The sequence below is a fragment of the Lissotriton helveticus genome, chromosome 12 (genome assembly GCF_964261635.1).
Source record: "Lissotriton helveticus chromosome 12, aLisHel1.1, whole genome shotgun sequence".
NCBI classification, from domain to species: Eukaryota; Metazoa; Chordata; class Amphibia; order Caudata; family Salamandridae; genus Lissotriton; species Lissotriton helveticus.
The window spans coordinates 245,690,658-245,714,814 of NC_136073.1; the positions used below are offsets into that span (position 1 = coordinate 245,690,658).

General features: G+C 43.6%; 1 protein-coding gene across 1 annotated transcript in view; it reads right to left on the reverse strand.

Annotated features, from left to right (window-relative positions):
- Window positions 1-6,432, reverse strand: part of CHMP1A (charged multivesicular body protein 1A) — a 65,379-nt gene extending 58,947 nt beyond the window's left edge. Inside the window, exon 1 of the mRNA XM_078670464.1 lies at window positions 6,114-6,432. Coding sequence (XP_078526590.1) covers window positions 6,114-6,120 — 7 coding nt within the window. The 5' untranslated portion in view covers window positions 6,121-6,432. The remainder of the gene's footprint in view (window positions 1-6,113) is intronic.
- Window positions 6,433-24,157: the final 17,725 nt, after the last annotated feature.

The following is a 24,157-nucleotide window of genomic DNA, read 5'->3' on the forward strand; positions in this document are numbered from 1 at the left end:
AGGATTGAAACCAAAGGCCATCAAACAGTTTCAATAAAGAGACTTATAGCTGTCTTGATAAAGATGGGATATTAATAGAACCATTGAAACGCGTTGACGCTTTAGCCAACACAATCTGTGGAAATAGCTTATCCTAGTTAAGAAAAATAGATTGTATCTAGGATCAGTAATTAAATTGTTTAGTCCGGATGTGTTACTAAATGACAAATTGTGCTGTCTGTATTTGTCTCTCTGTTGAATGTTTGTTGGTAAATACAATTTAGGTATATGTTTTTAATTCCAATTGTACATGAATTAGGTATCGATGTTCTTGCAATCACCCCTTTAGTGAATCATGGGTTTTTCTTATGTATGTAATATATGATTCTATTGGTATATGAATTGGACTTCATTGTATTGTACTCAGTTTTATAGTGTTTTTTAATTGCAACAATTGTCGATTTTTAATAAAAAAAATATTTTTAATACACATTTCATATTTTGTATAGTTGTATCTATAATTCTGTATGATCTAACATATGGGCTATAATTTCTCTTGCTGGGAACTTTGAGACTCAGTATTAGTATAACTTTCCACCAAGGGATATTTACTTCTACCCATCCTGTGAATCTGCCAGAAAAGAAAGTGTGTATCGTTATCCGGGGAAGCATTTGCTAAGGTGGGCTGCATGCGGATGAAATGCAAGTCTTGGCATACGTTCCTTCACAAAATAGAGCAGATCGAGTTCCAACTAATTAGTAGCCACCCGATGAGAGATTATCTGTAGTGATCACATCAGCAGTAATGGGAAAAAAGACGTTATCAATTTGGAATGCCTCTGCATGGGTAATACATGAAAGCCACAGATGCAATGACCCTGCCAATAAGGTAACAATATTAACAAAAATAATCCCTCAGGCCTTCTGATTTATCACTCTATCAGCTTTAAATATATTAAAATCCAACCACTATTCTCCAAAACATCAAGTTGTAAGTTCTGAAAATAGACACATTTTTGTCTAAAAATCATGCTTTTCAATGCTGGGATACATACATTAATTCAACCAAGCAAAAGCTTCCAATTTAGTAGACTGGGCTGCACACTAGAGAGATACTTGAAAGAAGCTGGAGAGCTACCAGTAGCTCGCGAGCTACACATTTGAGATAGCTAGGCTGGAGTCACCTCAGGCAGATTTCCTAGAGCTACACCAATACTGGGCCATCTCTGCTGCGCAGGACAGTGCAGGTGGGAAAGAGGACTATCAGAACAACCTGCATCCAACTCAGAGTATGAAAAGGCAGTAGTGTTATATGTATAGCACTCAGAGACCCTATTGCATTTTGTTTGTGCTATATAAATCGCACAAACACGGCAAGAGGTGGGTTGTCATGCCATTGCCCAAGGTGAGGCTATGTCTAATATCATGCTCATGACGAATTGTCATACCATTACATTTTGGTCAGAGTTTAGACTTTTGGGTAGTTCCTCATGAAATGTAAGAGGGTTCCCACCCCTCACATGTTCCTGTTAGCTGCTTCAGTGCTTCCTGTACATCCCCCTAATGAGAGGCGATTGAAACCTCCAGGCTGCACTTGAGAGGGAAGAGGCACCCCATCGGGAAGGCAGAACTATAGGAGACCAGAGTGATGTGTCCCCTCTTATAGAGGTTGACTAAAAGCTAACAAAGTTAGCAATCTGTGCAGAAAAATGTTGTCATTTGGCTACCTAGAGTTACTTTGTCAATCTGTCGCTCTATTTCTTACTGTGCAGCCTAAGAGACTGCTCTGGTGAGTAATCCCTGTATCCAGGGGCAGCCTTTAGCATGTGTGAGCTGGACCTACGCCCAAGATGCCGACGTAAAGAGGGGCTCAGGAGCTCCCAGAAGCAGTGTTTAAACACAATGTATGAAGGTTGCTGGCATACATCTGCACATTTTGCCTTTTTTTTTTTTGTTGTTCATGGAGCTCATGATTCTTGTCCCCCCTCACCTTCCCCCTTCTACTTCCAAATTGAGAGGGCGCTAAATTTGGTTTACCCGCACTACTATCTGTTCAAAGGTCAGCTCTGCATGTATCACTGAGACTTTTTTTATTGAACCAAAGACCCAGCAGGGCTTTAAGTGGCCTGGGTCCCTCCAGATGCTAGACCCAGGAATAATTAAAATGGACTTTGAAACAGGCTTCAATAAGGCCCTATATCATAGTCCTAAAGTTTACTGACAAAAACACTGATTGATTTCTGAACAATAAATATATAGAGGGTTAAGATAATCCATGTAAGCGATTTAGTTCCAGTTTATATGGCACGTTTTATTTAATCTTGCATTCCCCAAGACTGTTAGCTGTTTCAAGGATATTATGTTACAGTATTTTGTTTAGTATTTTGTTTATTTGTTCATTACTCTTGTGTCATACATTGCTTCCATGTGTTTATTATCGGCCACAATTGAGCGGGGAACATCCATTACGACGCAGTGTTTACACCGCACTACCATTACAACGCTGGTTTTACAACGCAAGTCGTTACCACGACTTGCGCTGGAGGGCGCTCTAGGCTAAGGAATAGTAGATTTACTATTCCAACACCTTCCCTACTGTAGGTAGGCTGGTGTTGAAATAGTAAATCTTACTATTCCTAAGTCCAGCACCCTACAGCGCCACGACTTGTGTTGTAAAACCAGCGTTGTAATGGTAGAGCGGTGTAAACACTGCGTTGTATTGACATACAACCAATTCAGCACTATAGGTTTGAGGCTGAAAGCAGTGACAGTTCGCACAGTGCCTGTCCGTGGGTCAAAAAGGTGTTCAGAATACCTTTTCTTCCAAGCTTTGGCCTCGCTACATAGCAATGGTCATGTATTACAGTTATGATAGTGATTCTGTGTAAATGTGTGTGAAGGAGGTACACAGTTGTAAAAATATTTAAAAGGCCGAAAGAGAATGCAGTGCTTACATGTGAGTGGATGTGTTGTATGTTTAGGGGTGGTGAAGTGAAGGAGATTTGGGGAGGTGGGTGCGTTCAGGATTGAGTGGAGAGGAATGCAGTGATGTATAAGATATGCAGATGGAGGAGATGTGGAGGGAAAATGATGTACAGATCTAAGAGTAAACATAAAGGGGGTGTTTGAGACACTCTGAAGGCCACTACCTCTTCCTCAGGACTCATTAATATTTAATACACAGTCTAACAATTTCAGAATTGAAACATTTTCAATATTATTTATAGCAAAATCATTGCCGTTTACTCATTTATCTCAAAATGCTAACCATCACTGACAAAGTAAATAGTCCTGCTGGTTTTTGGTGTGTCAGTTGTTGTGTTACATATATTTGAATAAAATAACAGAAAGCTCAAAGAGGTTACAAAATACCAGTTGAGTGGCACACCACGGGAATCACAGAAATTGAGCTTACGTGTTTAAACTCACATTCTGAATAACATAGGCCTCACAACTTCTAGAGACCTCCCATTCATATCATCCCTCTAAAAGTCCAGGACTCAAGCGTATATGGAACAGTCACTAGAATGAATCTAGTCATTTTGAATCGTTAAATAGTTTCTGCATCAGGAGAGACATAAAATCATACTTTAAATGGTTAATGGGTTTATACGGTTACGGGGTGCCAGTAGCAGTCCTGCCAAGTGTCACTCATCAGGTGTGACACTCGCACATTTCAGTGCGGTGTTCCGCATCACCGCACTGAGATGCATTTTTACGCATTTTGCCGACTCGCCAGCTCATGCCACTGGCGGCGCCTGTGCCCCAGCTCCTGCTGCTCCGAGTCCGAGAGACGTGCTGCAGCCGGTGCCAGCAGCTGCTCTTAGTTCATAAATAGTTATTGATGTATGTTGTAAAGGCAGCTCTCAGCTTGTGGGCTGAGTGAGAGCGCCGGCAGCGCAAGGCGGCTACAATATGACAATCCTCGGTGCTGGTTCCAGGCTGGAGCTGTAAGTTCCTGCCGCGCCACGGCTTAAGATTGACACACAGTTCAATTAATGACCGGGGCGGGGCCGCCCTCAGCACGATGCTGGCTGACACAGCTAGGCACTCACCAGGGGCGCCAAGGTATATTCTCGCCCACCGCTGCATTCGCTGAAGTCAGGACAAATTTAATAGACGAGCCGCACGGCCACACATAGCGCGGGCGTATGGCTGACAGTGATGTTAGCTGCCTCACATCCGCGTGGCCTAATTTTGCGAGGGGTGCTGCACTACAGTTTAGCAGCCATGAGATTTACGGAGCAAGTCATGCACCCACCGCGGCCGCTGCCAGGAGCCCCTATGCGGGGCTGCAGAAAGTTGTTGCAGCAGGCTGGCCCTTTCCGCTGATGGCGCTGTCTGCTACAGAGTACAAGTAAGTGTTTGTGTCACAAGCTCATCTCCAATTCAAATCCCAATTATTTTAAACCTGTCTGATACTGAGCAAACTAAAGCTGAAGCAACTGAACCTGAGGCCTCGAAGCCTGTAGCTCCACTATAACAGTGACCATAATGGGCTGAGTATACTCACTCAAGCCGTGGCTGGTGCCTCACTAGCAGTGGGGCTGTGGGCAGCAGCACAACACTGCACCTGCTCGAAAAGCGTTTGCGTAAGTGATAAGCCACTTCTCATTTGTAAGACGCATTTGATGCCCTCAAATATTCCCTGTTACATGTGGGTCCTCATCATCAGGCAGAACTGTAATCCTAGGTAACGTTGGGACATGTTCTGCTGTGTGTTGCCGTGCCTGTCAATTCCACACCCAGAGAAGGTGACACAGAGCAACCCTATGCTTTGTGGTCTTTGAGGCCTGTAAGTGGTCGTGCTCCTGGGCAAAGCCATGTGTCTGTACACCGTCCATCCAAGAGTAGACCTTCCTCAGTCTGCACCCCTCTGATACCGCAGTATGGCCCCAGTTTGAAAATGATTAGAGCTATCGCCTGGGTCAACCCATTCTGGCTGTCATGTTTGGTCAGCATCGGTGTTCACAGTGCCCAAGTGTAAGGTATAGGCACAGTTCACTTTAAACTGCATATAAAATAATAGCGCACACACTTTAAAATTAAAGACAAGTAAAACTTAAATAATCAGTAGGATTCTTTTTTTACATTACGAACTTCTGACCTTTTCCATTACGAAATGTTTTCATCACATCTATCATACTACATAGAAGAGTTAAAAGAAAATTTGAATTATCTTTTGTTATCTATTTTGTTTTACATCTGCAATATTATGTTATTCTGAATGTTGTGTAGTGTTACAGGCGCTAAAGTCAAGTGCTGGCTGGCTGCAGAGTGCCCTGTTCTTATTGGCGTTTCTCTGTACTTTCAGTTAACATTTTTAATAACACTAACGTGCACCCTGGTATTGTTGCGAGCATGGAAGCTGAGACTTCCTACCAGAAACAATTGGCCTGTTTGGGGACAGGCTCTCAGTGTCATATTAGTTAGTGTCCTTCCATTTCACGTGTATAGCAGCAGTTTTAAGATTTTTTTTTAGAGTTTCTTGTACCTCACATGGGTTTAACTTCTACTATTTATATGTTTTAATTGTCTTCATTACTTGATTTTGTTCGCGAGAAAGTGTCACTCATAGTCATTGACACTCATAATAACACTGAAATTATGAAAATGTCACACATAGCAATCTGAAACCGTGGCAGCTATGCAGTAGACCCACTCTAAGTTATGAGGTTTCACTTGTTGTCTCGCCGTCAGGTATCCTAGTCAAATACGTGTCAAAAGCAACGGGGGACGTCTTTAAAGATAAATGAAACTTGAAGGGATTCGATGTCAAAACATTGGTTATGAGGCTTCAACCTATCAAAATCAAACCTGCAATAGCACCACATTAGATGGCGGAAACGTATTTATGTTTATCAACATAGGAGTATATAAATATAACCAACCCTTTGCGTAGGGCTGAGCCCAGAGCGCCTTCATTCCTTAATCGACACTAAAAGCACCCGAGTAACTTTTACAAAATATAATCAAGATCATTCCTCGTTGTCAATGAAAGGCAAAAAGAGCCCCGTCTAAGCAGGCACCTGCTTATATCCATACAGTGACGGTATAAAAACTGCAACCTTGTCAAGAAGACACCCGTTTCCGCCTCACGCGCACCCAATCTACAAGGTCTGCTTTCCTCTTACCGTCCATGATGCCCTGAGTATCTGGTTCTCCTCCTGCACACCTATGTGACAACACTCACAGCCCTGCCTGCGGACACTTCCGGGGTCCGCCTCTTCTGATGTTCTCGCGAGAGCTGTACACCTCACGTCACGAGCACCACATATTTCTTAGCTTAACAGGGAACAGGGGTTTCCTCATTCAAAGAGCACTTGTCCGCTGCAGATGTCCAGGAAGGCAAGACAGTTGACGTCACGCCTTCACCTGCAACCCTTTTTAAGGAACCACATTCTCATCATGGCTTGTGTATACTATACACGCCATGCCAGGTACCTCGCAATGGTTTAAATGGAAAAAATAAGAGCAGGTACTCAATGAAATAGAGGTGTGGCAAGTGGGCGGAGCTAGGGGTGGGGCTAAGGGCAGGATATGAAAATACATAATGACTTTTGTACTAGTTACAGCACATAATAAAGCAAACGAGAAATGCGTTTATGTCACTAAAACAGATGAACTCGTTACACATAATGAAAGCCATGATGGCACATTCACTGGAATGGTCGCTGCGCACCTGATTGACAGTGCAGGGTCTGTCTAGAGAACTTGTCCTGTTAATCACAGCGTGACACAAGCCATTTCAAACCCCTGCAGTTGGGGGACATTCAAATGGGTGCTGCAACTCTGCAAAAGGCTACATTACGGCTCGGTTCATAACAAGCTCCTCGGAAGCAGCGCAGCATCTGCCCTGCACTGGAGGAGAAACCTAACCTGCGCCTACCATGCCGTGGATAAGGGTACCGGTACTCTCCCTGGCTACAGAGAAGTGCTGGTACTGATGGCTAAAAAATCGGAAGTGCTGGTACTCAGTACCGATGAGTACCGGCCCATTTAAAGCACTGGTATCGCGTGAGTTCTCTAACGTTACAGCTACAGGGCTGTAGAAAAAAAGAAATGAGCCGGCACCCAGGTTGGACTTTATACCCTGCTCGAGTGGAAAAAAGGGCATGCATACCTTTAAAGCGTAGCGCATACATCATCCATCACATCGCATACAAAGGCTCACTTGTATTTTTAGGTCTGGCATTAACCACCACCCATTGGTCTCCTGTAGTGTAATTTGATTTTGCTTTCATCCACCACAGCATAAGGCAGTGGACTAGTCTGCTGCATCCATTGGCTAACTTCTCAAGTAATCATGTCATTTTCCCCTGTGTACACGTTTACAGCTGGCAAAAATATATAACCACTTTCGAGCTAGGGCTGGTGGGCCAATGTCTTCAATGCCATGTGATCAATTGGGAAAGAATTAATGATTCTCCTACAGCTACCATCTTGCACTTTGTGCATGTACACAATAACATGAATTTGTATCAATTGTCACTGTGGAAACTTGTCCTAGATGATCAGACCAAAAGGTGCGCCAATAAGCTAGGACCAGTAGTGGTGTAGTCCCGATACGGACTTTGGTGCTCCCGGATTGGACCTGTTGCTAATACAATTTTGATCAAGTTCAATAATCAAATGCTGAAACAGTCTATAATAATGACAGACAAGAGCTGCAGTTTGAAATTTTATGTGAAGAATTATTAGTCAATATACATAAAATATGCCAACAGTAAGTTTAGCAACTAAGCATAAAAGGCATAAGTACAAAGAACTCAGTACAGTTCTAGATGAAATCCAGCATAGATGTGCCTTCTAAATATGGGAAATAGAGGGTTCCAGGGTACAGAAAATTACACGTCCTTTTATAGGGCTTCAGACAAGACTTTAATCCATTCTACACAAGTACATGGTTCTCAGGATATGCACAAATAGGGCACCAGCAAGAAGAAACTTCTTACTACAAAATACTTCTGGAGATTGCCTTATGGTAGTATTACATTGGATTTCAGTCATTCTCACGGTTTATTTGAGCATACTAGTTGATAACTTGTACGGTGATAGCTTGAGACAGTTGGGATGTCCTTGATTAGGTACAGTGTGGAAAAAGTCTCTGGGAAGTCTCTCTGTTTAATAGTGTAAAACATGCCATTCTTAATTTAGATCACGAAACTGCAGTAGTAGTCATTATGTGATGTATTGTGACATCAATGCAAGATGGAGGACAGAGTAAACAGAGTTTATGTTATCGTAACCTCAGTTATAATGCATTTGATATGATGATAGGAAAAACAACTCCCACAACCCCCTCCTGATGATTTCTAAATCAGCCCTTTATTTCTTTATTACAAAACATAATTCATTATCTTTGGATTCTCCTTAGATTCTCCCAAATCCTCCAAGGTGTTATAGAGTTCACTTTGCATTTCTTCAACCTTCACGTCAAGTCTCTTTCTTTATCTTCTTCTGGTTGCTGACAGCTTCTTTTACCCACAATCCATACCATTCCATGCAGAAATTATCAGCAATATTTTAGGAAAATAAGCACACATGCAATACCGATTAGTATAGAGAGTAGTCAGAAGCAGTTTTAGAGGTCCTCCGCCTTCACTATCGAGCCATTGTCCTACCTAAGCAAAACCTCTTCTTGTAGATTCAAATATAGATCTTAATACTTCCCAGGCTTCTGGCTCTTCCAGCTCAGTAAGTTCATGTGATATGTTCTTGTTGTTAGTAATGTAGCTGTGAAGCTGCTTATCTATATGCGGGATGTATTTTTTATTATTTAACAAACTTATAAAGCGCAGCTGTCACCATTGCAGGCATCCTGGCGCTGATAGATCTGATGAGGCGGAAAGAGGAACACAAGGAATGAGGGCTTCAGACAGTTACCTTGGGGAATAGCCAGGTTTTAATCATCTTTCTAAAAGGCAGGAGTTCAGTGATGTGTCTAATCTCAACCAGGAGAGTATTCCAAAGTATGGCGGCTGCCACTTCAAAGGATCTCCCCGCCGCTCGGACCTTCCTGAATCTGGGGACCACTACCAGCCCAGAGTCTGAGGATCGAAGTCGTCTGGTTGGAGAATACCAGGCAAACTTTGATTGCAAAGGGGCAGGGCCAGATCCATGAAGAGCCCTGAAGACTATGCAGGGGGCCTTGAATTGTATCCTCTGTCTGATCGGCAGCCAGTGAAGTTTGCCCAGGGCAGACGGTCCATGAGATCTTCTCGGAAGCCCTAAGGCCAACTTGGCCGCCGCAGATTGGACCCTCTGGAGCCTGTCCAGCAAAAAACCAGGAGAGCCAAGCAGGAGGGCATTACAATAGTCCAACCTGCTGAGGATGGGACACCTAACCACTTGGGCACGAGTATGGATAGGTAGGAGAGGCAAAACTTTCCTCAAGGATCGAAGAATGGCAAAGCAGCAGGCGGACGTCTTTTGCACGTGCGTCTCCATACTAAGCCTTTGGTCCATCATGACCCCAAGATTGCGGACTGATTTCACAGGTCTTACTTTGGACCCACTTTCCGGGGGCCAAAAGTAGTCTGGGAATGGCCGGGAGATCTTAGTTCCGGCGCTAAAGAGCACCTCCGTCTTCCCAGCATTAAATTGGAGGGAGTTGTCCTTTAGCCACCGAGACGTGACACGCAGGCAGTTGTGGAACATCTCCACAGATGTAGATTCCTCCCCTTCTAAGGAGAGGATCAACTGCGTGTCATCAGCATAGTTGACAATCCTGATATTAAAGCTTTTAATCAGAGAGATCAGCGGTCTAAGATACAGATTAAAAAGAATCGGGCTAATTGCCGAGCCCTGGGGTACCCCATGTGATATTAATGAAAAGGCTGACTGAAAAGGGGGCATGGATACTGCCTGCTGCCTATCCTGCAGGAATGATTGGAACCATTGCAGCGCTGTTCCTCTCACTCCTGCCTCGGACAGCCGACTAAGCAGAATCTTATGATTCACCGTATCAAAGGCGGCAGCCATATCAAGCAGGATCAAAAATGCTGCCTGACTTCTGTCTGCCCGTCTTTGAAGCTCGTCCATAGCGGTGATTAAAGCTGTTTCGGTGCCGTGAGCAGGCCGGAAGCCGAATTGATCCCTATACAGTAGTTGTTGACATTCCAGGTGTTTAGACAGAGTGTTACTGACCAAACGCTCGACGATCTTAGCCGGGAAGGGTAACAGGGAAATGGGCCTAAAAGTTTTCGAGCAGTCTGGGTCCAAGGAGGGCTTTTTTAGCAAGGGAGAGACTAATGCCCGCTTCCATTGAGCTGGGACACTACCAGTCACCAGAGACTGGTTACAAATACGATGGAGTGCGGGGAATAATTCTCCCTCGAATTCCTTCCAAATTTTAGGAGGAACAGGATCAAGAGGAGACCCAGAGGAAATCCCTCTGGCTAGCTTTGAAAAGGCCTCATATGTCAGGGGCGGGAACTCACATAAGAAATCTATTGTTGTCATGTCCGGGCCAGACGCCCATGCCGTGAGAGGCCCTGATCCTGTGTCTAAGGACGGAGTACAATCTGGAGTGTTCAAGTCCTGAAGGATAAGGTCAATTTTATCCTTAAAGAATCCAGCCAGATTGTCACAAAGATCTTGGGAGGGGACAATAGCGTTTCTGGAGCACTCAGGATTAGTAACACTGTTAAGTATATTAAAAATGCTCCTAGAATTGTTGGTGGAATTGCAAATCACAGAAGCGTAGTGCTCTGCCTTAGATTTATTAATCTGACTCTTATAGATCATGACCTTATTTTTCCACATCTCTTTAGAAGTTTCTTTGTAGTCCCGTCTCCATCTTCTCTCTGCTTGTTTACAACCCAGTTTTAGGTTTCTTAGATTGTCATTAAACCAAGGGGCGGAGTCTTTTCCTTTACAGCTACGGATTTTTAGCGGGGCATGTGCTTCAAGGATGGTTGTGATGCTACTGCAGAGAGAGGCATAATTGTCTTCTATTTGCTTTTCCCCATTAAAAGACTGGTCAGTGTGGAAAACCCTGCCAGAGGAATGCAAACGTGCAAGAGCCCTCCAGTCTCTGCACTTAAAATCCTTGGTCGTTACAGGGCCCTTGTAGAGACCACCGTTCATATGTAAGAAGAATTTAACCAGTGAGTGGTCTGTCCACTCCATAGGTAAGGTCTCCCCCATCGTCACCAGGTCAGGGGCGGCAAACAGCAAATCTAAGAGATGTCCAGCTTTGTGAGTAGCCCCGGACACCAGCTGGTGGAGGCCGAAGCTTTCACAAGTTTGGAGTAGGTTGCCAAGACCTGAGTCAAGGGCACCGTTGCACCAGAGATTAAAGTCCCCAAGGATGATCAGCTTATGGTGGGGACCATTTTGTGCTGTGCTGACACCCTTTACCTGGCCCCTTGGTTTTCTGCAATCATCCAGCGACTCTCTGCATCCAAAGGAAGCCCTCAGCGCCTCGCCGGACCCGCTTCGCGGGTCCCGCAGCGCTTTAATTTGCTGAAGCTGCTGGCCGTGTGGGAGCATTCCTTGGAGGAACGCGGGCAGGTGACAGCGTCGGCGGGGCTGCGAGCACACAGGCAGGGACTCCAGTGTCCAGGAGTCCCTGCGCGCCCGATCTAACACACCTGGGCTGCTCGCCCCGCTGGCCACGCCCCCCGCCAACGGACTGAAATACAGCCTCTCCCTTCAGCTCAGCGGGACCATTTTGTGCTGTGCTGACACCCTTTACCTGGCCCCTTGGTTTTCTGCAATCATCCAGCGACTCTCTGCATCCAAAGGAAGCCCGCAGCGCTTTAATTTGCTGAAGCTGCTGGCCGTGTGGGAGCATTCTTTGGAGGAACGCGGGCAGGTGACAGCGTCGGCGGGGCTGCGAGCACACAGGCAGGGACTCCAGTGTCCAGGAGTCCCTGCGCGCCCGATCTAACACACCTGGGCTGCTCTCCCCGCTGGCCACGCCCACCCGCCTATCAACCTATGAGCCTGCTGTTTTTTTTTTGTTTTTGTTTAAAGGTGACCAGTGCTACCACTTCGCGGGAGCGCGCCGGGAGAAGCCCGGGACAAGGGCGGGACCGTCTGTGGCCGTCCGGGGCCGAGGGAGGCCGGGCTGGGCCAGCCCTCTGACTCTGACCATAACGGTTTATATTGCACCAAGAAAGGGTTGTGTCGGATAAGTGCCAAACTTTAAGTTTTGTAAAGGGGTTGGTGACTTTAAAGTATGTCTGTATATCCAGGTAGTGTTGTCCCGACTACCCAAACGGACGAGCCTGGGCCTGCAATTATTGGACCCCTAGACAAATACTTCAACCGGCCCACACAGGACATTGATAAAGAGATAACGCTTGCAGAGAGGCGTGCTGAGCGTAGATTGTCTATTGAACTCCTCAAAAATCCTGTAGACAAGCGCTCAGTTCAAATATATCCTGCACTGGTAACGCCTTTATCATCCTTAAACTTGCCTGTTGTAGTCGAAACATGTCGTGATGTTACCATCAACAAGGAGAACCAGGGTATTGTAGCAGAATCAACATCTTCTTGTGCGAGTAATATTGACCCTATAATATGCCCATCGGAAATATGTGCCCCGGTTTCTCTGCCTCAATCTAAATCAGGTTCAAAAAGAAAAAGGAGTACTGCCCCTAGAAAATGTTATCCAGCTAAACCCCCACACAAACTTAGGAAAGTGAGCAAAAAAATGTGCCCCAGTAAGGCTGTCACTGAAGTAAGTCGTAGTAGGGAAAGTATACAAGAGGGTGATGTTGTTGTACTGGATAGTCTGGATTCTAGTATTATTAATTCTCCGGACACTGGCTTGGCAATGACCGGTACACCACCACTTCCTTGCAACCTGTTACCTGATCTAGAAAGGCTGCTACGGTCAATTTTGCTTCCCATAGAGGAACGAATTAGCAAGCTATCTGACCGGCTAGACCATTTTGAGCAGGCAACACTAAATAACTTTTTTTCAACAAAGGCACTTATAAAAACTCAAGCAAGGCTAGTTGAAAGTAGTAAGCCCCAGAATTATACCCAATGCATACCGCAGGATAAGGGACGAAGGTTACAAATTAATTCCCCAGTGCCACCTAAGTCGGGTAGTGCGGCTGGGAAGAGACCACCCAAGCCTCTTGACTTAGTTCCACCGGGCTCTGTCAACAATTGTTCTAATATTGCAACCACGTCCCAGATTGCGGCACAATTAATGCCGCCTAGTTTAAATCCGTTGCTCATTGAGGGAGCAGGGGGTAATGTGTGTTTTGGTACAGGTACTGCTCCACCAACCGTCCCATCAACTAGTAAGCAGCCCCCAGTAAGTAAACCTGTACTTTGCCCTGCTCCCACAGCTTTCAAACCGTCCTTACCACCCTTGACAAAGCAACCTCAAAAGAAACCCCCAATGAACCTTACTCCTGATTCCTTTCCCTATGTAGCTGTCCTTACTAATGTTCCACCACTTTTAACGGGACAGAGAGAAACCTTCCAGATGCACAAAAATAAAGTAATGCACTGGTTAAGGGTGAACCGGCCTCTACCAGGGGAAGTTGATGGTTTAATATTGGGGGTGAGGAGAATAGAATGGATAGGTTGTACCCCCAAAAGTTTGGGAGGGGACTGTATTGTGGTTAACTTTCAAGATCCAAGGGTGGTAGGATGGATAACAAGATTGGGATGGGGCATAAACAACGGAGGAATCAACATTGTTGATCTTACTTTCTTCTACCCACGTCCTATTAGCGTCTTGACTGGTCTGCTCAATGGGCAAACCTGTCCCTCTAACCCCCCATGGTCAAGGATTTACCCACCTGTTCCATCGTTACAGTGCCAAAACCATCTTACTGGCCCAAACTGTAACCTTTCGGTCGGATGGCAAGAACTAGGTTGGGGATGCTGACAAACCTTTTATCATATGGATTCTGGTGGGGGAGGAAACAGCATGAATCAACAAGGGGATTCTAACGACCCTGATCCAAATGCTGGAGCAACGTTAGATGACATGAATATTGACGATGATATCGTGAACATGGGGGAAGGAAGTGGGGAAGTAAGTGTTAACGCTGGAAATGGGGAGTTATCTACACCTACCGTATATGTTGATAATGATATGGATGGAGGCAGTATGAGGAGTAGTGAGAGACCTGTCGGGACTGATGCAAGCTCAATGAATCCACAACCATGTTCTTTAACAAATGTAGTATGTGAGGATGGGTTTAGTCCTGGGAAGTTCCTATCTTGGAATATTGCTGGACTGTGTAGCAAGTCCGAACTACAAACCTGGGTAGACTTTATTAACGGGTTTGACGTGTGCTGCTTTCAAGAAACATGGGCCTGTGACCCTGTTTTCCTCTGTGGGTATTTAAATTTTTCAATCCCAGCTACCAGAGGGGTTAGGGGTCGGCCAATGGGAGGGCTTACTGTGTGGATAAAGCAGGATTTGGACATTTCTATCAAAGTGTTGGATTTGGGCCATAGTGACATTCAATTGTTAAGACTGTCCTCAGAAAAGTGGGATGTGATTGATCTGTATAACATCTATGCAAGAGGAACTAATTCGGGGAGTTCTCCTACTCTAGAGGTCTTGCTCTCCTTCTTGGAAACTAAGTCCCTAGGTAATAGAATTGTAGTAGCTGGGGACTTAAAGAGGACCTTCGAACCACTTGACAGTACAAATGATCCCCTAGGCCAGGACGAGGATATGCTTTGGGGAATACCATCTTTGAGTATAGATCCTATCAAGCGGTGGACGAAGGACGTATTGCTACTAAATGCCATGTGTTTGGAGCATGGGTTAAGAGCCCTAAACGGGAGGACACCAGGGGACAAAGAAGGTGCTTGTACTTTTGATAATGGCCATAGCAGGAGTAGAATAGATTATGTTATATGTAGTCTTTCACTCTGGCAGGGGTTTTTTGATATGGTCATTAAGGGTAGATTGGAAAGTGATCACAATCCCCTTTGTGTGACCCAAAAATGGTGGAGTGTTGGGCCTCAAAACATGCACACAAGAAACGAACAACTTCCAGTAATGACCAATGACATGCGAAGGTTGAAATGGCCAAGTGTCTTAGCAAATGAAGAATCGATGATTACTATTAATGCTGAGGTTGATAAGGCTCTTATTTCTATAGAAGCGGCAAAACCTATAATCCCTGGTTCCAGGGAAATTACAGATATTCATAATGAGTTTTTCTGCCTCCTAAGACCACACTTTATGCAACCACAAAGTACTAAAAGTAAAAGACCTCCTAAAGCGGCCAGGTGGTTTAATCGACAGTGTAGGTCAGCTCGACTGGCACTGGGCCATGCTATTAGAGTAAGAGATAGGGCTATGATTAGTGCAGCTAGAAAATCCTATAATATATGTATCCTCCAGGCAAAGAGACAATGGGATGAAGAGCACTGGGTAGAGTTAAAGGAGGTTTCCAGTAGCAAGGATTCCAGGCTTTTTTGGAAGATTATAAAGTGGGGTAGAGGCGGTACCCCTGATAGGCCAGATAACAATGTAGCTGAGGAAGCCTGGGTTGAGTATTTTAGACCTCAATATGCTGAAGCAAAGAAGGACGGGATAGGGGAGGTGTTACCGCCAGTTTTTGTTACTGATGACCTGTTTTCCCTCAAGGAAGTCGAATTAGCTATTTGCTCTGTTAAAGGGGGGAGGGCACCAGGGTTAGACGGAATACCGTCAGATGTCTTCAAAAACGACACGAAAAGGTGGGCGAGGTATGTCCTATTATTAGGTAACGCAATTGCCAAGGGTGGGGTGGTCCCTGAGTTGTGGCAAGGTGCCATTATCATACCCATCCACAAAAAAGGAGATCGATCTCTCCCTGCCAATTATAGGCCAATAAGCTTGATTGCAACCATACAAAAAGTTATGGGGAAAATGGTTGTAAATCAGCTTATGGACTGGGTGGACGATAATAACGCCCTTTCCCCCTACCAAGCAGGATTCAGGCGGGCCACCAGCACAATTGACCAAGTCTTTCGTTTTACCATTTTGTGGTGGAGGACGGTATTGCTTGGCAAAGGCTGCCTGTATGTTGCATTTGTCGACTTGCAGGCAGCCTTTGATTTGGTCCCAAGGCAAAAGCTATGGATGGTATTACATAAATTAGCCATACCAGCTGAACTCCTTACCCTTATCATGCGATTGCATGAATGTAATTTTGCAAGGGTTCAGTGGGGTGGGAATGGCGAGGCATCCTCAGACTTCCCGGTAGAGAGGGGGGTCCGACAAGGTTGTGCAATGGCACCCCTACTATTCTCACTATTTATTAATGGGATTGTGGGGAGGATGTTAGATGTTAGTGTAGATGCACCTTCGTTAGCGGGCGTCAGGGTCCCGATCCTGATGTTCGCTGACGACACGCTAATTATGTCTAAGACTCCTGCAGGTTTACAGCGTGCCCTACATATATTTGATGATTTTTGTAAAGAGCATGGCCTTGAAGTAAACGTGGGCAAGACAAAGTTAATGGTCTTTTCCCCGCGCCATAAAGCCCACCCTAGGGTATTTTTGAACAACATCAAGCTAGAGGTGGTTAGCGAATTCACATATCTAGGGGTTCAAATAACAGATGGCTTGGGCTGGTCACATCATCTAGAAAAAACGGCATTAAAACACCAGCAAATCTCGGGGGCACTGCGGGGGGAACATAGGAAATCCAAAACTAAACCCATTAAGCCTGTCCTTATAGTGTATGACGCAAAAGCTCTAGGTGCGGCCCTATATGGGGCAGAGTTGTGAGCCTGGGAAAACCTATCTACCCTACAGACATCAGAGAACAGGTTTTTTAGAGGAATCATGGGTGTACCCCAGAGCACCCCCCTAATTCCACTGCTCTCCGACCTAGGCAGACGATCAATCAGTGATAGAGCACGATTGCGCCCCATTCTCTACTGGAGACGTCTTTGGACAACTCCAGAGATTAAGCATTATGCAGATGGATTCCTGGCAATAATCAAGGAAGACAAATTTCATAAGATCAACTGGCTAAAAAATTTAAGGGCCATGTTAATTAAATTGGGCCTTTTTAACCTGTGGGATAATCCCCAGGGAGAAGTCTTCCCAAGCAAAGAAACCCTCAAGTCTCAATATTGGGATTGGGTGGATATTAGCCTTTTGAGGGGCACGAGATCTGATTCTATGGCTGGCCGCTTTTTGGAAGTTAAAATCTGTCCAACATTGGAAAACTATTGGGATAGTATTACTGCCCCAATGGACAGGAAGTTATTTTTCCAATTAAGGTCTGGATCCCTCCCTTTAAAAATATTGACTGCAGGATGGCAGAATCTGACCTCTAAGTGTTGCCCAGTGTGTAAAGCTGCTACTGAAAGTCTTGGTCATTTTTTATTTGTCTGTGATGCTTATTCGTTACCAAGGAGGGTTTGGCTAACCCCAGTTTGCAAAAATCTTGGGACACGATGTAGTGTAGTGGCTATGAGAATTTTACGTACATCCACTGACGAGCCGATTGCTCTTGGAGTGGCTAAATATTTGGGGTGGGCTTGGTCCATTAGGAGGAGGTCGATAGGTAGGGTTTACTAATGTAGTTTATTAATGTAATTTTAATGTGATTTTTATGCAACTTGGTTTTATATTTATGTATAACTTGAATTACATAGTATTATATTTGCTTGCACAACTGTTTTTAGAAATTGTATATGCATATTGATGAATGTACTAGTTGTTTTATTTGTATTGTATTTGATTATATGTTGTGCTTTTATGAGAAGTTATCTCGAATAAAGCTTATACTAAGCTTATGGTGGGAGGAGGCAATGTTGGTGAGGGTAGTCAGCAAATCTTGTTGCTGTTGAAGGCTAAACGCAGCATTCCCAAGTGTGAATAACTTTGAAAACTCTGCCTCCCTTTGCGAGGACCAGATCCAATGCAAGGCGATTTTGCATAATCATAGCTCTCAATGCAAGCAATTCTTTATTGATTGTTGTTAATGATCCTGCTATATTAGTGGCAAGCCAATATAACAATGTGGACTGCTTTTGAATCTTCACATCGTTTAATGTCCCTCCTATAGACGGAATGAGTGCGCAAAATATATCACTAAGAGTCTGTTTAAAACTATGCTTGCTGTGCCTTATATATTGCTCAAAAGGAAAATCTAAATCGTTAGTGTGATAAATCCTAGGAAAAACAAGGGCTGCGAAGCAATTACCTGCCCAGTTGGGCGGCAATTGGAGATAGGCTGACTTACTGCTCATGTAATGGATTACTTTTATACTTAACTCCACTTTTGCAAAGGTTTCTCCCTTAACTGAGTAATTATGCTCAAATGTTCTCAATCCCTATTTCTCAACTGTCTCTTTTCCCCCTGGTTGCTGTTTTTTACGTGGAGATCTGTTTTTGGTGACATCTTTGCTCAGTCTTGGGGATGGTTCTTTTAAGGTCTCCTTATCCTTTTCAATAATATGTTCTGCACTTGTCTTCTTCTGCCCTTTCTTTTCATCTGTGATTATCCTCTTATTCGGTTCATCTACAAATACCCTCTCATCTTTGTTAATTTTACAGGTTACATCATGCATGCTCTGGTTAGTAATGCTCATGTTAGTCATATAGGTAGAGAATTTAATCATATGCTCACACTGATCCGTTGATTCTAATTTTTTGTAAGAACAAGAAATATGTTTCGTAGCCCACAAATACAGATTCACACCGGTAACCACTGGCACATCTTCTGCCAGATGTAATGGATCATCAAAATAAGAGTAGACAGTTTAATAGAGTCCTGCTGGTAAAAGACATTTAAGAATACAGACCAGGAAAAGGAATAGGACGAAGGTAAGTGGAAATATGCTGCTCAATCAGCAGTGAAAGTTGGCAGATAAGAGCATGTGAAACAACTCTCTACTTCCATAACTTTCACATATTCAGATAGCATTTGATGCATTATATATATACACATTCTCATGCTGTAGGATATGTGAGACTTTACTCCTGTGTGCAGGTGGTTTGAGTAGAGATTCAAGGATGGAATTTGTCAAAACCTGAACGATATCCCCTCCCAGCAGAGAAACATCCAACAGCCATCCAAACAAGGGAACAGCAATGGCAACTGCCAAAACCTAAAAACAAAATTCTTCAGCATTGCTGTGCCATGTTAGCTTAAATCAGATCAAGGAAATCCCTGAATCTTAGATGAAAATGGTTAATCCTTTAGTCACTATCCTAGTATCACTACCATATCTCGAAAGCTACAGAGATTTTTATTCTGCATCAACTGGAGGCCTAAAGGAGCTACCGTCCTCAGACCGTTATCCTAACTATCTGAAAGTTCTTTCAACGTTTTTCAGGGATCAACATGGATATGCTCTTGGTGTGGCTTGTCTTAGGGACGTTCGTCAATGTCAGTTAGGCAATCATCAGAGTCAAATTAGATTTTTGCAAGATATGTCAAATCTGGGAATTAATACTTTTGATTGATCTTTCTTTCCCTTTTGGGTCATTTGGTAGTGGTCAAGTCCAGACTTTCATCCATGTCAGTCTGGTCAAGCTGTTCCAGTTCCTCTAATTCACTATCTTCCCTAATCGTGTCTGGTCTTTCTTTAGCTATCAACCGTCTTTTGGGTGGTTGTAGTTCTCGCCCAGCCATTATCAGATGGACCGCCATCCTTAGAGGTGTTTGAAATCTCTGGTTCTGACAAAGCTGATTCCCTCTCTGAATTGGAAATTCCTTGTCCCACACCGGCATGTGCTTCTTGCGACTTTGGCAGGTTAGTTTTAGCCTTTCATGAATTTTCACTGTCCTGGTGAATGCGTATTCTCAATCCAATGATTAGTGTCACTGAAATAACAGCCCTTTCATCTGGCTCTTGTCCTAGATGATGCTTGTCTGATGGAGACTGTGGACCCTCAGACTATTCTTCCTCTTCTTCTGAAACCTCGAACATTCCAAACTTGGGGGACTTGAGGAATTAGTGGATACTAAATCAGCTTCTTCCTCTATGTGTCTTGCCCTCTTGGTATGGGAGGTGTGTATCCAGTTCAGCAGACCAGCACACTTGACTGCAGTGTTGGTGTCCAGGATCACTTGATAGTGGCCTCTCCAGCGCTCCTCCAAGCAAGATTTGTGGATGTGTTTCTTGACTTGAACCCAATCACCAGGGTTCAAATCATGTCCTTTAGACTCTCAGACAGCTGCAATAGCTGTGTCAACTTGATGAGAGGTAGAACACACCACATCAGATAATTCCTTGCAGTACTCAAGAACCAGGTCATCTGTGAGAATCGCAGTAGAGGCTGCTGGGATGGAAGGAATTTGCATGGCTCTCCCCATCAGCACCTCATGAGGAGACAATCCTGTTCTCTTACAGGGTGTACTTTGAATACTCATTAGCACCAAAGGAAGAGTGTCAGGCCATTTCAGCAATGTAGAGGCACAGGCTTTACTTTGGAAAACGCACGGGCCCCTGCAAAAAGGATGAAACCCAAACAGGGAAATCAACTACTTTGAAAGAACTTTAACACCAGGCTCAGTGCTGATTTAACAATAGAGTAGTGTGCAAACTCTAGACACACAACCTAATAATACACACCATAACAAACAACTTAGAAAAATATTTTCAGTTTTATTGATCTTTTTGTGTTTTTTATGGAATAAAAATATATATATATAAAAATAGATTCAATTTATACGTGATTTGCTTCAAAACATATATAAATATACATTACAACATATATTACACTGGTTAAAGCCACATATTAATACCAATAATGATGTCACCTGGAAGGTTTGTATTTGTGTACAGATCGAATACACCCACTTATATATGATAGATGGTTGAGCAGCTTATTACATTTTTCACAATCTGTATTGTTAGGACACAATTTGCAATAAGATTAGAGTCATATATACAAAACACTGGTAGTGATTTGAGGAATACCTCCAACGCATTTCGGAAAATGCCTTCTTCAGGATTTTCTTTACCAGTGGATACTAAAAATAAAAAGATATAAACATAACAATTGTCATCTAGAGTTTGAACAAACTACTTATATATACTCTTCATATACAAACATGAGATTCATGACTGATAATTATGGACAGCGGTCTGAGAAAACTGAAGTTGAACAGTGCTGTGAATTACCAAAGTGAAGTGAAGTGATTAACAATACACTCCCTCTTGCATAAAGTGACTTGTGCTACACATACTACCCCAATATTTTAAAGTAAAAACGTGAGGCACAGGCTTTAACCAGTTTAGCTTTAATTGTTCCATTCAACCTTTCTACAATGCCAGACACCTCAGGAATGTGGGTACAGTGGAATATCTGGTCAATCCCTGAGGCTTTACCCAGCAACTGCATTACCTCACTCTTTAAGTGAGTTCCTTGATCCAATTCAAGGTGAACAATCATCCCGAATCACAGTATCAACTCCTGCAGTAATAATTTAGCAACTGTTAGGCTGTCACATCTCCTGGTGGGATATGCCTCAATCCATCGTGAAAACAAAACATGATGACGAGGATGTACCTCAGTTGGTTACTTCAGGGCATCTCCATGAAGTTGATCTGGAGACGATTGAAGGTACCATCAGACTTCCCAATGTGGCTCATGGTCAATGCAACTCTTTTACCCACATTTTTTCTGGCAAGTGGTGCTGTTATTTGGTTCAAAAGAATGAGGTAGGACTGTGTATCTGGACAACATAAACATCAGAATATGGGAACTCGGTTCACACATATTATCAGGAAATGTTGGCCAGGTGTGTAGCTAGTTTTGGGCACTCCGTAGTAAGGAGTATTTTACAGGATTTTTTTAGGTAAATGAGTGCAGTTGCGTGAAGGAGGAAATCAGCAGAATTTTCTCTGGATTTCTAGAGCACTAAACGCCGTTAAGTCTCTTCTTTCAGGTGCTATATTTTGGCAGAAAAAGCCAGTGCAAATGTCCAAATTGGTTTTGTAGTTTTTGCGCACTATTTTGTGCATTAGTGCTACATTGTGGAAATTTTGAATTTCTAAGGTGAAGTGAGTGTGTGACTGTTTAAATGTCTGTAGTCTAAGATTAACCTATATGAATGATCCGGCTTGGCTACTGGAAATAATGCATTGTTCATTGGTAAAATGCAAAGCTCTACTAAGCCTCGATACTCTAATTATAAGATAATTTCCCTAATCAGGTGTTTTGCTTCATGTTTTATTGAATATTGTTGTTGCACTTGCGGGACCTTATAGATATAATGTGATAAGGCGAGTCCATATCACAGCCAACATGATTGCTGTATAATGCCGGGGCTTGTGCAAGGGGCCATTTCGCGGCATACGCTTGTTGGACAACCTCAAGAACAAAGAAGGTAGGTATTATGACATCTTCCCCTGTGGGACTTTCCTAGCAAACTTGGGCTGCATATCTATTTCAGTCAGGAGAATGTCATAGGTATTTGTTACATTTTCACAGAATATTACTTTAACATTACGCGGTATGTCACCCTCAATTTAGATGTCCAAATCATACAGTCTGTTGGGATGGCTAACCCGCTGATCTGGTGTTTCAACTTGAATACATTCATTACTTGCTCTCAAAACCAGATACTCTTGAGGTTTCTGGTGAACTATTGTGACCTCTGCTGCACTGCCTAACAGTGTCAATGCCCATGGCTTGTTCTGCTGAATAAGCGTTCTCAATATGGGTGGCATGTTTAGTGGAAATACCTGCCCCTTGCTTCTTTTTCAACTGGGGTTTTTGTTGTGGAAGTTTTTCTTCATTTTATATGATAAAGTCAGTTGAGTGCTGTGAGCCCTTTCTCGGTTTCACATACTCTTCTTGCCTGTGCTCTGGATGTCCCTTTCTCTCCAAGTGTTTGTCGGGTGAGTCCCGAAAGGAACTAGAAGAACGTGTTTTAGCATATCACAGTTATGTTAATTATAACATTTGTTAGTGGACTCCAGTTGTGGACATTCACCCCATTGTTTTGTTTTATTTTTCTGTTCATCCCAGCATTTCTTTAGAAGACTCAGGTGCCTGTTTCGCATTATCCATTTCGGAATTGGCCTTTAAGCGGGGTCTTATTAAATCTGGCTCCCATATTATCTCGACCTATGGATCTATATGTTTTAGCAATATTTTTGAGTAATTCGGGCTCTTGATCCATAATAGGGAATAGAGAATTCTATGTTTGTATTGGGGTCCCATCCAGGAAAACACTGCTTCAAGCTTCTTTGTTTTTTTGTGAAAAACAGAATGTTATTTCCTCCCATCTGGCGGGAACTTTACCCATAACGCGTTTATAGTCACTGGACTACTTGTAGGCACAACTAACTGTGGATGCACAGCTTGAACAGCCCTCGCTGGGGTAGCTGAATCATAAGTCATTGTACGTCTATCTAGTCTAACCAGACCTGTGTATAGAGTACAGAGGTCTGCAACATTTACTGGTGCTGAATTGGGATATGGTGCATAGCCAGTTAGGACTGGCCAGGTCGCTCCTTCATTGATGAGGGGACCCAGTCTTACATTGTTTAATGGATGAGGAAGGGTACCTTGGAACTAATTCTGGTGTTCCTGATATGGTAATGGTATTTCTAAATCTTCATAAACTCTATCTTGGCAGGGTAAGGTAGCTAGTGTGTATGTGTGAAATGTTTGTGTATTGTTATTGACTGCAGGAAAGTGAACCTAAGACTAGAATACCTCTGCTTTATATGCTTTGTGGGCCTTAACCATGAAGGCGACATCTCCCTCCCCACAAGGAGTCCTTGTTTCAGCAGTCATGCTGTAACATCATGTCTTCAATTAACAGGAATAATAGCAGCTAACACCTTGCTTGATTAATGGAATTCAAAGAGAGAAAAATACTATAGTGGGATAACCTTTTTAAGGTTCAGCCTTGAACAACCATCAGACTAAAACGGGTTTACTATTGAGATGAGGAGGATTCCTCCCTAACACCATGGATGTCTCCATATAAGGTGAAAACGAGACCTTGGGCACACACAAGAGCTACTCAGGAGACCCATTAAATAAGTGTCTGACCTAGAACTTTGGTGGCACCATGCTATATGATTCCAATGAATTTAGTAGGACTGTATATCTGGACAGCATAAACATCGGAACATGGGAACTAGGTTCACACATATCATCAGGAAATGTTGGCCTGGTTCCTAGTACCCCATCTGAAGCCCTTTACTTAACAAGATACCAGAAGGTATCACCAACCTCTAACATGACCATTATTTATTCCTCTAGGAAAAC